Below are 11,976 nucleotides of genomic sequence, written 5' to 3' on the forward strand. Positions count from 1 at the left end.
TTCGTGGACATCGCTAAAGTTGATATCATTTTCCCTACACATCATCCATAAAGTACGCTTAGAATAATTGCTATTGTTAAAATTTTGTTTTACGATTATGTCTACGTCCAGTTGTATCCTACATACGTGTGATGTGTGTTATAATAAAATAATTTTATTATCGTATTTTGCTTCCACTATATATTTTTGTGAAACGTGTTAAATACACATCGCATCGAATATATCCCAAAAATGTAAACGATTATGATAGATGCAAATTTAAAGTGCAAGTCAAATCTTTCATAGTACTATCAACTTTGATGAATTGGAGCCGCCACCTCACTGCAACTGCAACACAATTCATGGTATCAATAGCAAGGCTGATCAAAACTTTTAAATATGTTCGAAGATCCACTTGTAAAGATCTGTGACTGCACAAGGCTCCCGCCAGCACAGGATCTGAAGAGAATCAATGTATACAATCTTACCAGTTGAACATTTTCCGTCGCCAGAACTTGGATCACCCTTGTTGCAATGTAGCGCGCCTTTTTGTTTGCCTTTGTAATGTTTCGATTGTCTGTTTGGCATCTCCTGCATGTTCAAGAACACATCACTATCATAAATCCAGCTACAACTGGTCGAACCTTGGTATGTTCACTTCCATGGATTGAACTCTGCACTGGGTCTCTGTCTCGAGATTTTGATTCTCGTCTTTGTACAGATTGAATTTCACATGCTAGTTCAGAAAATTGTTGATCTTCAAGCCAATTTAGTTCGATCGCCATGCATTGTTCTGAATCTACACCCTGCCCATAGGAGAAATAGGTGGTTCAAGGAAAAAGGTAGCTGGTATTTGCTCTACTCCCTCTTTCCCTTTTCTTTGCTCTTCGTTTCCAACAGCTTCGATCAAATGCCTCACTTCTTCCTCAAGGAGCAATCTTAATGAATCAGGATACAATCTTCGCCTGCTCCTCTTGCTAATAACAGCTGAAGAAACTTCAGATGCATGCAATACGGCAATACAGATCGAAAATGCCTGCAGAGCAGAGAAATGGGCATGGAAGTGGACTGCGTGTTGTCGTTTTTCATCAGCCATTACTGTCAGTGCAGGCACTTGCTCCTTGCTACCCTGTTTAGAATCATATACCAAACAATATGATTAGGAAGAAGCAAACCACGCATCAAATACATGTACTCAATGAATGCTTTGATAGGAAATGGAAAGCCCAAAATATCTTTTTTAAATGATTGATCGAACGATGTGGAGCTAAATGAGGATTTTTATGATTCAAAAGTTGAAAAACCTTTCTGTGTATTGCCCTAGATTATGTGTAGGTTAGTGATATAAGACAAAGCAGATAAAAACTTCACGACAAGACTGAATTACAAAGTCCATGACAAAAGTGACGACAAGGCAGTAGAACTGCGCAAGACCAATTAACATGATTATCTAAATTTGACTAAATGACATTTTAAAGTTTGACTTAGATTAGTATTTTCTAAAGTTTGGCCTAATTTTGTCATTTTACAACCGTTGATTTTGACAAAAAAAATTGACTATGATGAGAATAATAAACAATCAAACAAACTATAATTAATTGCTAATATACCTTTTATACACTTTTAACCGACCTCACTTAATGGAATAAGGCTTGGGTGTTGCTGTATACCTTTTATGCACTTTACCGGAAAATATCATTGAGCATTTGATATAATCCATGACACTAAGCTTGTGGCAATTCCAGTTAAAGAGCTGTTAGAGTTTAAAATTTTAACCGTGTAATGTAATTGTCTTAGCTTATCAAATCAAACAGTGAAGAACTCAAAATTATATAAATTTGGCATGCAAGGAGAGTAACAAATCACACTTAACCAAATAATCACAAAGCTATGAAGAAAATGAAAGTATACCTGAAGAAAAAGCAACAATGGTTTTTTAAATTCCCTTGAATGATTTATCCTTTCATCACCATGCAGATTATCAAATACAATAATTGGGCAGCCCATGTCCCAACCACCACAATCACAGCCTCTGCCAAATCTCCATCGATCTAGAAGTGAAGATGGGCCATCTTCATCAGCTTTTGGCCGCCCATGATTCCCACATGGAGTGACAACCTTCACTATGCAAGGATTCAGGTTTCTGTTGGTGTCCTTTCTCTGATCAATTATAGGACGTTTACATCCCTTTTGATTCTCTTTTGAGCTGAACTCCTTCCTAATTTTTGGAATTTCCTTTCTGTCAAAGGGCAAGAGCATTTGGATTGCAATAGCTGCAATCTCATATTCTGGATGCAACTCATTTGAAAACCAAGGGTAAGAAGTCGAAGAATTGGAGTTGTGATTACTTAATGCAAGTCTGGAAGAATCTGGATATTTCTCAAAATTGTTTCTCTGTGGAGCTTCTGCTATTACGAGGTTTTTCATAACATTACTCTCTTCACCGGAGAGATCTCTGCTTGCTCGTGCAATGTCATACAAAACAAACTCCATCACTATTGAGTTAGGCAAATGTCCATTTTCTATCACTTCAGAACATAAATAACAAGACGCCTGCATCTGCCCAATTAATGAAGGTAAACTTCCATGTGTGCCTTTGGGTGCCCGACTAGAATTACTCTTCTTCTTAGAGCTATGAAAGGTGTAAACCCAGTTACATGCATCGTCTGTTTTACGTGTATTTGCGGATAAGACTTCTTCTGAGTCTTGTAGAGAAAACTCGAATGAGGGACGACCATTCTCTGTGTCCAATTTAAGAAATCCATGTAGGTGAGCAGGAGATTCAGCAGCAGCCAATAGTCCTTGCATCAAATCAGATTTTGTATCCTCTTTGATGGAAACCTCATTTAGTAAAGATTTATCAGACACTACTTTCTTCCCAATATCTATAGGAAAGACACTCGTAGGTTTATGTGTCTCTGCAAGAGATGAATCTCGCACTGACCTGGATTTCATTATCGGATCAAAAATTCTTTTAAGTGGACTAAACATGGTCTTTGATCCCCTTGCTTCAGCAAACCAATTTTTCATCTCTGAATTAGTATTGGATATTTCTGCATTTTCTGAATAGCATTTTGGAGGAGTTTTTACTGAATCTCCATCGTAAATAATTTCCTCTTGATTTCTATGATGAACCTTTTCATGGCCATCAGAACTTTGATCCTTGAGCAGACCTGGTTCGAGAGACCCAGGAGCTACCTTCGTAGGAATTTGTTTGTCAGCTACATGCAAGTAGATATCTAAGCAATCATCTACCACACTATCCTTTTCTAGAGCAAATTCTAAGCAGGAGTTATCCATGGTAAAAGGCTTGTCAGGAAGATCACGAAATGAGAGATCCAGGAACTCCACGGAACTTGTGGTGATCAAGTTAACTGTATTGTCCGATATAGGTTTTGACTCAGCACTAGAGGACACCAGAGGCAAAAACTTCTGATCGCAGAACTGATTGGGTTTGTTTATATCATGCAGAGGCAAGTGATCTATGATCTCAAATGAAATAAAAGCATCATCACAGTGCCTAAAGTCTAATTTTGATCTTCCTTCAAATTCTTTTCTCATTCTCCTGACTTCCCTAGCACTCTGATACATAGAACCTCTTTTTAACACTTCATTGTCATCGTTGACGCTGAGCTTCCCAGAGTGCATGCTTTTATACTCAAGACTTGATGAGTAACGATGATTAAATTCTGTGAATTTGCCATCATACCAATCCAAGCATTGGTGCCTGTTTGCAAGTCCCCCTTTTCTTTCCTTCAGCTGTACGTTCCTACCGCTTGGACTGGAGGAAGTAACAACTTTAGGCCTTAAACTTGCTCCAGAATAGCTTTGGCATTCCAAAACTACATCTTGACCCATAGAAATGCTGAAAAACTGAAGAATAAAGAGTAAAGGTTAGCATACTGATGTTAATAAAGGTACATCACTTATATTGTCAGTTAACACAATATCATCTGCCACTCAATTTCAAGCCACTAAAGAATTAGATTTATTGTTTAGGATTATTGATAAACACCAAAGTTTAAACCATTACCTGGTTGCCACCTCTGAAGAATAACAAACACACCAAGCTTGAAACTAGATTTCATTTTTGGAGAAGAAGGGTGATAGATCACATTTAACACACTTAAACAAATGCTAGCAAATTAGCAATCATGAGATATTAGCTAATAACAAACAAGAGGCCCAAAGTTCTAAGATTTTACGGAATAAGAGGAAAATATACCCATTTGAATTAAGAGAATGATCACATTGCAACATCAACACTGACCAAATGGTTCGAGGTAGGGCAAGAAATAAGGATTCTCGTAGGAAGAAAGCCAAATGAAAAGTGATGGCAAAAACATAAACAAACAAGAAAAACAAATGCAGACAAGAAGATCTTCCTATATCTTTCCCCTTATCATACAAAGGCCAACAAGGAAAGATTATCAAACCGGAAAAGCTTGATTAATGGCAAATCTTCTAAAATCACTTTCCGGTTTCGAATGTCGGAAATTACGCCCAAAGATGTCCTCTCTTCCACTCACCAAATCTGAAACATTTCTTCAATACATTAGGCAGGGAGGATAGGAGGTGCCAAATATTACTCTTCGAATGTAGAATTATGCTCAAGAGCAACAAAAGCTGAACGAAAAACCTCAATTCACTGTCAAAACGGGTAATCCTGCAGATTGGCAACTACGCTGAGAAGGAGAGTATCAACCTTCACCGGCGAGCAACAGAAGTCCGCCGGCCTCTGCCTCTGGTGACCAGGCAGAAGAAGGAAGTACGCAACAGAAATTGCTCCCTCGACGCTGGCACCGCTGCAGTAATCACTGCGTTGGGCTCTCTTCTCCGAGAAAACATGGCATTTGGGGACACATGATTTGCCTCTACTAAAAAAAACGGAGCAAAAAAATAGGAAAAAGTAGAATTTGATCTACGTATAAACTTTTTGTCTCTGTTCTCTAGACGGAGCTCAAGCCCTTTTATGGTCCAGTCTCTCTCCATTAAAGAAGATAATACTTGATTACTTTCTCCAAAGATGGAAGCTTGGTGATCACTCCTGCTGCGTGGCTGCTGAAATCCCTGGGCTCTTCTTTGCTTTCGCGTAAAGATAATCTGGTGGAGTCTTCGAGCTCGATGGCTGCCCTTTTGTCTCCCGCCAGGCTGGGCAGCATCATTTCCTGAAACACCCTGCAGTCTATTTTTTTTTCCATCTCTTTTATAAAAAGTAAAACTGTCTTCTCCCTATTGTTCCCCATGATCTCATTTCTGCAAAGTGCAATCAATCCCTCTAAATTATCATGGAACTAACAAAAAACGTCTTCTATGATGAGGGCTGACAAGTGCTGGAAGGTTTCTAGGAACTGCGGTGTCAGCTTGCCTTTGGATCACAATTGTACTGTTCATCAGCTACTGCATCTCTGAGTGTAGTTTATATTTATCTGAATGATGCTACTGCACACAAACTTAAGAACAAACAATCAAAAATTAAAATCTGAAAACATCTTGATGGACAATATTTTGTATCTAAATTATAGTTAAAGTAAACCTGAGTGGCTCTGATACATGGAACCTGATGGACACTAGAAGACAAGTTGGTCAAGTTCTCCATATCCATGAGCCATAAAGAGAGGCAGGCAATTGATCCACCTGCAACAATAAATATTCATGAACAGCTTCCTGCTCTGGCACTTTAGCTCTGAGCGGCAAAATCTCTCAGTTTTCACCTGCAATAATAAATGTAAGATCAAGCAGTAGCCATCAAGCTGATCTGTTTTCTTTCTTTATTTTCTTCTCTTTCTTTATTCAGTCAAACACAGTCAGGGGACCAACCATCTTTAACTTTTATCCCTTACAAAAGCACTTATATAATAATTAAGGTAGAGAAGGTAGCACAAATCCCACATGCTCACACAGCATAAGCATATGCCTGGAGAGCTTTTACCTGTGACTGGTTTTTCTTGTAGGGAACTGCTTCTGTCTCAAGATCAGATCTCAGCTGCATCTTAAAACAACAACAACAACAACCAAGTCTTTTCCCACTAGATGAGGTCGGCTGCATCTTAGAAGAAAGTCGAAAATCTGCAATCAAGCTAAATAACAAAAATTCCTTGCCATGGCATTATGATTCCATTGCTCATCAACAAACCATGCAAGAATACGTGATTCTGAACAACAATACTTCAATAGATAATGCCAACACAACCACACCAAGAACAGATATGAATTGTCACTGTGTTCATCTTCTATTAAAAATAGAAGGTACTGTTACATCACACTTCTCCAGTTTTTCAATCTGCAAAATGCACTCATTTGCTCTCTTTAGAACCACTGGAGTTTCAGAGATGATGCCTTCCATTTTTGCTCGGAAAAGAAGCAATTTCTCAACCATTGTCCGATCAGCATTACCAAGTAAGCTGCCTCCATTTGGTTCTAAGGATGGTGGAAGTTCTGCAAATGACGTCAATCAGTATTTTAGCAATAGGATTGTCAAAGATTATTCATAAAACACATGGCAAAGAACATCTTAGAAGAACAGAACATGGACCTAGCTAGCATAGAATAATAAAGCTAGCATACATAATTGTACTTCTAGCTCTAAGAAAGAAAATTGCTAATGCATACAGTGATACTTCAGTTCAATACATTCGCCATTTATTTATTTTTTTAATTCCTTCATTGCTCAACTAGGTTCAATGATCAGATAACTTGACACATACTATCAATTTGAACCTCAAATGTTCAAAAGGGATAATCCAATTTGTTGATCCAACACTACAGCCATCTGAACATTTTTTTATAATCATTGTCTGATTCTATATTCTTAACACCCATAAATTACTGATGACTATTTCACAAAACCATAACCAAACTTGCATATTTTAAAGATGTAACATCAAATTCCTTTCTTCACCTCAACAACCCTTTCTCATTGTATGTTAATATCCGCCAACATCATCATCCTCATTAAATGGGCAAATTATTAGTCAGAATTAAGTCCTTCATTATCTCTAGACCTTCTATTGAATTGCATTTGTATTTCATGTTGAAAAAATGCTGAGCAAAGCTCTGTCATTCATTCAATTGTATGCAGTATAATTGTCAAGGAAAACATCGATCAACTTCTGCAATATAAATTCAGATGTACAAATATTGTGGTCAAATTGCATTAACAATCATATGAATCCACTTATGAGTAGGGTGGACTAAGTTAGCCACGTGATTTCAATTTTCAGGAACATGATGCCAATTTTCAAGAACATGTGTTACTTTGATCCATTGAAGCTTTACTAATGACCAGTTGGACATTTGATGGAAATGCTGAGATATCATTAGGTCATGCATAGTCTAACCCTTTCATCATTCATTTGAGAAAGTATTTGTAGATTCTAGAGTGGCATTTGCCACATGAAGTCTATTGTCAGAAACATGTGGCACATTCTTCTCCCTAGTCTTTTGCTAGCATTGCCAGTCGGGTACTACACATCTTTTATGTGTTGTAATTTGATTCATTGAAATTCTTACTAAGGCCTAATCTGATACTCAGAAGAGCCAATTCCCTGTCCATGTTGGTTTCTCACTACGAGATGCACTTAACAAGGTGATTTATGCTGGCATCAACAAGCTAAAGATATCATGGTTACTAAAGCAATATCAACAACAATAACAATAGAGTATATACTAGGAGTGCTCAATAATTTCATCCACTTCTGACACCACACTGACAGACAGGAACAAGCCGATGTTCAGTAAAACTTTCCCAAAATTGGAATAACATTTATCATTCGCATAATCACAGTAGCAATCTCTCCATTGGTCCTTAATCACACCTATACAACTACTGTTCCAATGATCATTTCTAAAACATACAACATTATACCAGGAAAGGTCTCACTTCTTCCTTGGATTCATGCTTTCATTTTACAAAATAATCCTTGATGAGTGATCTTCCTCGTGTCATGAACCCAAAAATCTGACTATCAAAAAGCAATCATGCCATGTACACTATAGACTAGCGTGAGAATCACTTTGAAAGATGAAAAAGGATATGAGAGTTCACTGACACAAGAAACGGTCAGAAAAGTCACCAGTTTCGCCAGCATCAGATCCGGTTAAGGCTCGAGGAGGAAGGGGCGGCCTCTTGGCGACTAGTTCGGAGGATAGACCTCCGAGAATCCGATCCAGATTGGTCTTCCGGGCGTCGAGGACTCTTCTGGCCATCTCGCTCACTTCGCGCTCCAGTTCCTGGATCTCCCTCTCCTCCTCTTCCTCATCCTCCACGCGCAACCTCTCCGGCAGCTCTGGATTACCATCTACTTCCAGCCTCCGCTTGCCGCGACCTAGGGCTTCCATCTCGCCCACGCGGGCGAAAGGCGTCGGAGTCACGGGTGGACCGTGTTGGGAGTGGCACAGCAAAAGCCCCGTCGAAGAGGCCTTTCTTCTCTAGTCCCGCTCGATAGCAACCCGATGCCTAACCTGGCGTACTGTTGGTCCATGTCGTCGTAGAAGGATGTGCGACCCATGCTTCACTAAGATACAAATTAGTGGGTACAAACAAATATAACGACGTGAACAGCCATCTACTAAGTCACAATTCACACAATCACGACACCACGGATCATCCAAGACGATAAGGAGTGACATGCTCATCACATGAGATCGGGGATCAAATCGTACGACTATCGGTAAGTAAATTCTTGAACTTTGTGCAATTCATCCCACCACGATTTACCCTCTCAGCTACCATGATTTACCTTCCTCGTGATGGCTTGGGGTCGGGTGCAGCGGGAGCGCTGGGACCAACGATTTCATCTTTTACCTTACGATTCACATAATCACACTATCGGATTTATCCGATGGGCGAACACGAAAAAAGACATCCTATCACCGAATTCGGATTCTCTATCTCAATAATTCTCTAGTAATTCTATGCTCTCGTGTCTCCTTATCGATTAGATGGATCACATTATATCTCAAAGATCCGAACTCTATCTCTCGGTCAAAAGTTTAAAATATTTGAATAATATAAAAAAATAATTATTCAAGTGATTTGAAAACTTAAAACCTTCACCTACTACCTACTAGTAAAGGTATCTGAGCAAATAAAAAAAAATTGATAATCCAATTAGTCTCATTAATTATTTCTGGGAGTAACTGATCAAACCTCATGTAAGTTTTTAAGGTAAATCAGGAAGTACATGCAGCGGTCAACCCAGAATCCCAGTATCATTTGGTTGCGTCTCCTATTTGGAGGAAAAATTTCTACAAATATGTCATAACTGGAAATCGAATCGCGGGTACCTAGGTGACAACATGAATGTCTTACCACGGCGCCATAGCCCCAGGGACATGTATTTTGGTGAATCAAAGTAGGATGCTTTGTGGATCATATGAGTTTATCATACTTGATGTGAACCCAATGAGAAAAATATTTTAAGAACCCACAACAAATTGGAAAAAGAAAGAAAGAAAAAAGAAAGAAAGAAAGGTCTAAATAGATAAGATTGATGAAAAAATCTTGATCCAATACATAGGAAAGCATGAACCTTGGTATAGAAGATGGAAGACGCCACAAGCTTGGGATGGTGGTTGATAAGTCTTCGAACACCATAAGGGAATGCCTTAATAAGTTCTAGCTCAATGAAGAACCAACAAGTGAGAGTCTCACCATGCTTTAGATTGAAAATATGTTAAAAGATACATGTGTGGTCGTCACCTCCTTTATTTATAGCTATAGGGTGACTAAAAAATCCAAAAAGGTCAATAGAAAGCTCATTTAGTAAAGATATATGTAGACTACTTAGCCATTTTAAGCTTATGACAGCATTACAACTCAAATAAAGGTAGAAATTGAGTCTAAATTAAGCCTATATATTCCTACTACATAGACATGAGACTTAAGTGTTAATTAAGTTCATCTAAGGCTTGAATTATGTTGACTAAGCAGGATGACTTGCTCTTGGTCAAACCTTCTTCAATGGTGGCTTTGACCTTCACATATTCAATTAGCACATTAAGTGTTTCCTTCATCTTTTTAGACTTAGCCCTTGTAATTGGGCCTCCATTGATGCATAATGGATCATTGATGTGGTGATGAGGGGGCCCATTCAGTGGAGGGTCATTGCTATGGTGAAGGTCAAAGGTCAGAGTCAGGACGGTCAACACCCTTGTACCATCGGCTGGTCGGGCGACCCACTCGCCCGACCGGGATAGAGAAGGTCCGACCCAACATCATCATAGCTCGGCCACATACCGAGCTTCTGACGCTCAGAGAAGTGTCTGGGAGCACATGCCGAGCGACCAGCCTCGCTCGGATGTACCCCAGAATCAGCCCAGCGGAGCCACGACTGAGCAGATTACATTCAAAGTAGAGCTCGGACAGTGAGTATCTGGCTGAGCGACCATCCTGTTCAACCCGAGAACAATAGTGTCCGGACGACTGATAGTTGGCCGAACGACTCACCCGCTCGGCCCAGTAACGGACACAAGGAGGATTTGTTATATCCTTCTGGGAGCCCGTGTCACCGATAGACGACATGATCGACGGCAATGTCAGGCAGTGGATTTTACTACGGAAGTTTCCATTGTCACGTCAGAGATATTCTCGGGTCGTTAAGGTATGTTGTCAGGAACATTTTCCTGACATGTCTTTTCAAGGGAAGTTTTGAGAAGCGTGTACACCTCGAGGAACGTACATGCGCACCCCCGGAGCCTTATATAAAGGGCCCCAAGCTTCAACGGAGATATGCTAATTTTTACTGTAGCCACACTGTTACTCTGTCACTCCACTTCCTTGCTTCCATATTGTCGGTGACTGACTTGAGCGTCGAAGGGTTATCGTCGGAGAACCCCTCCCTGGCTCTCCACTGACGCTGTTATGGTTGCAGGTCCCTATAGCTCGGAGTCCGCGTGCAGTCAACAGGAGCGCCACGTCCCCCAGCATCCATCGTCTCGACTCTCGGATAGGATCAAATTTGACGTCGTCTGTGGGAAGTTTACTTGCATCCAAGTAGAGAAAATGGAAGACGCTGGACGACTTCACACCGTGACGCTCACCCAAGAGGAGCTCGACATGCTCGTATAGGCTTGAGCCTAGAAGATAGTCGAGCAGCAACAGCAAAAGGCGCTAGCCGATCGACTGGCGCAGCAGGCAACATTGACATCAGGGGGCTGAGCGGCGCACGAAGATCGATCGGAACAACTCTCCATCTGGGGACAAAACAAAGGGCCGACTGGCACCCATGGGGAGACATCGCCCACCCCGATAGCATTCCACCGGGCTCTGTTCCAAATGCCCTCGGAGATTGCTCAGGCAAATCAAGAGCGGGGGTCCTCTTCAGATGAAGTGCCCGTTCGGGACGCACGGAGAGGCAAGGCGCCTCAAGGTGACGCGTCTCCTGAACACATCAACCGCCAGTTCTCCGAAGCAATATTACATGACCCACTGCTAAGACACTACGCTCCTCTAGCGATCGGAGAGTACAATGGATCGACAAAACCGGATGATCATTTGGGCAAGTTTGACAACGCAGCTACACTTCACCAATACACGGATGAGGTGAAGTGCCGGGTCTTCCTCACCACACTCTCCGGATCGGCACAACGATAGTTCAGGAGAATGCCGGATGGATTGATACGAAGCTTCAAGGATTTTCGAAAGGCCTTCCTACACCATTTTGCCAGTAGCAGGCGCTACCAGAAGACGAGCGTCAGTTTGTTTTCCTTAAAGCAAGGGCCGAGAGAAACCCTCCGAGCGTACATCCAGCGCTTTAACCAGGTAGCTATGGATATCCTCTCTGTCTCATCCGAGACCATGATGAATGCCTTTACACAGGGGCTAGTCGAGGGGGATTTCTTCTGATCGCTTATCAGAAAGCTACCCCGCGACTACGACCACATGTTCAAGAAGGCTAATGAGTATATAAATGTAGAGGAGGCCTAGGAGGCAAGAAGGAAGGAGGCACCAGCCGAACCCTTGGTGCCGACCCAACGACGACCGCTGACCAACCA

The 11,976-nt window shown here is 40.9% G+C and overlaps 2 protein-coding genes across 7 annotated transcripts; both read right to left on the reverse strand.

The window, feature by feature from the left end:
- Nucleotides 1-201: 201 nt before the first annotated feature.
- On the reverse strand, nt 202-6,046 carry LOC121984647. Of its 6 annotated transcripts, XM_042537707.1 has the most exons (6): nt 5,912-6,046; nt 5,516-5,693; nt 4,619-5,432; nt 4,416-4,513; nt 1,891-3,852; nt 348-1,108 (listed from the first exon to the last, which is right to left on the reverse strand). In XM_042537707.1, the coding sequence occupies exons 5-6, from the start codon at nt 3,835-3,837 to the stop codon at nt 779-781; spliced, it is 2,277 nt and encodes a 758-aa protein (XP_042393641.1). In that variant the 5' UTR covers nt 3,838-3,852; nt 4,416-4,513; nt 4,619-5,432; nt 5,516-5,693; nt 5,912-6,046; the 3' UTR covers nt 348-778. The 6 variants fall into 6 exon arrangements, 5 of the variants coding, with proteins under 5 accessions (XP_042393641.1, XP_042393638.1, XP_042393639.1 ...); XR_006112958.1 differs by adding an exon at nt 202-327 and having other exon boundaries at nt 468-1,108; nt 1,891-5,432; XM_042537704.1 differs by lacking the exon at nt 4,416-4,513 and having other exon boundaries at nt 4,685-5,432.
- Nucleotides 6,047-6,129: 83 nt separating this feature from the next.
- LOC121984648 lies at nt 6,130-8,411 on the reverse strand. Its single transcript, XM_042537708.1, has 2 exons — nt 8,055-8,411; nt 6,130-6,417 (listed from the first exon to the last, which is right to left on the reverse strand). The coding sequence occupies exons 1-2, from the start codon at nt 8,317-8,319 to the stop codon at nt 6,206-6,208; spliced, it is 477 nt and encodes a 158-aa protein (XP_042393642.1). The 5' UTR covers nt 8,320-8,411; the 3' UTR covers nt 6,130-6,205.
- Nucleotides 8,412-11,976: the final 3,565 nt, after the last annotated feature.

This window comes from Zingiber officinale, chromosome 5B, assembly GCF_018446385.1.
Source record: "Zingiber officinale cultivar Zhangliang chromosome 5B, Zo_v1.1, whole genome shotgun sequence".
Lineage (NCBI taxonomy): Eukaryota > Viridiplantae > Streptophyta > Magnoliopsida > Zingiberales > Zingiberaceae > Zingiber > Zingiber officinale.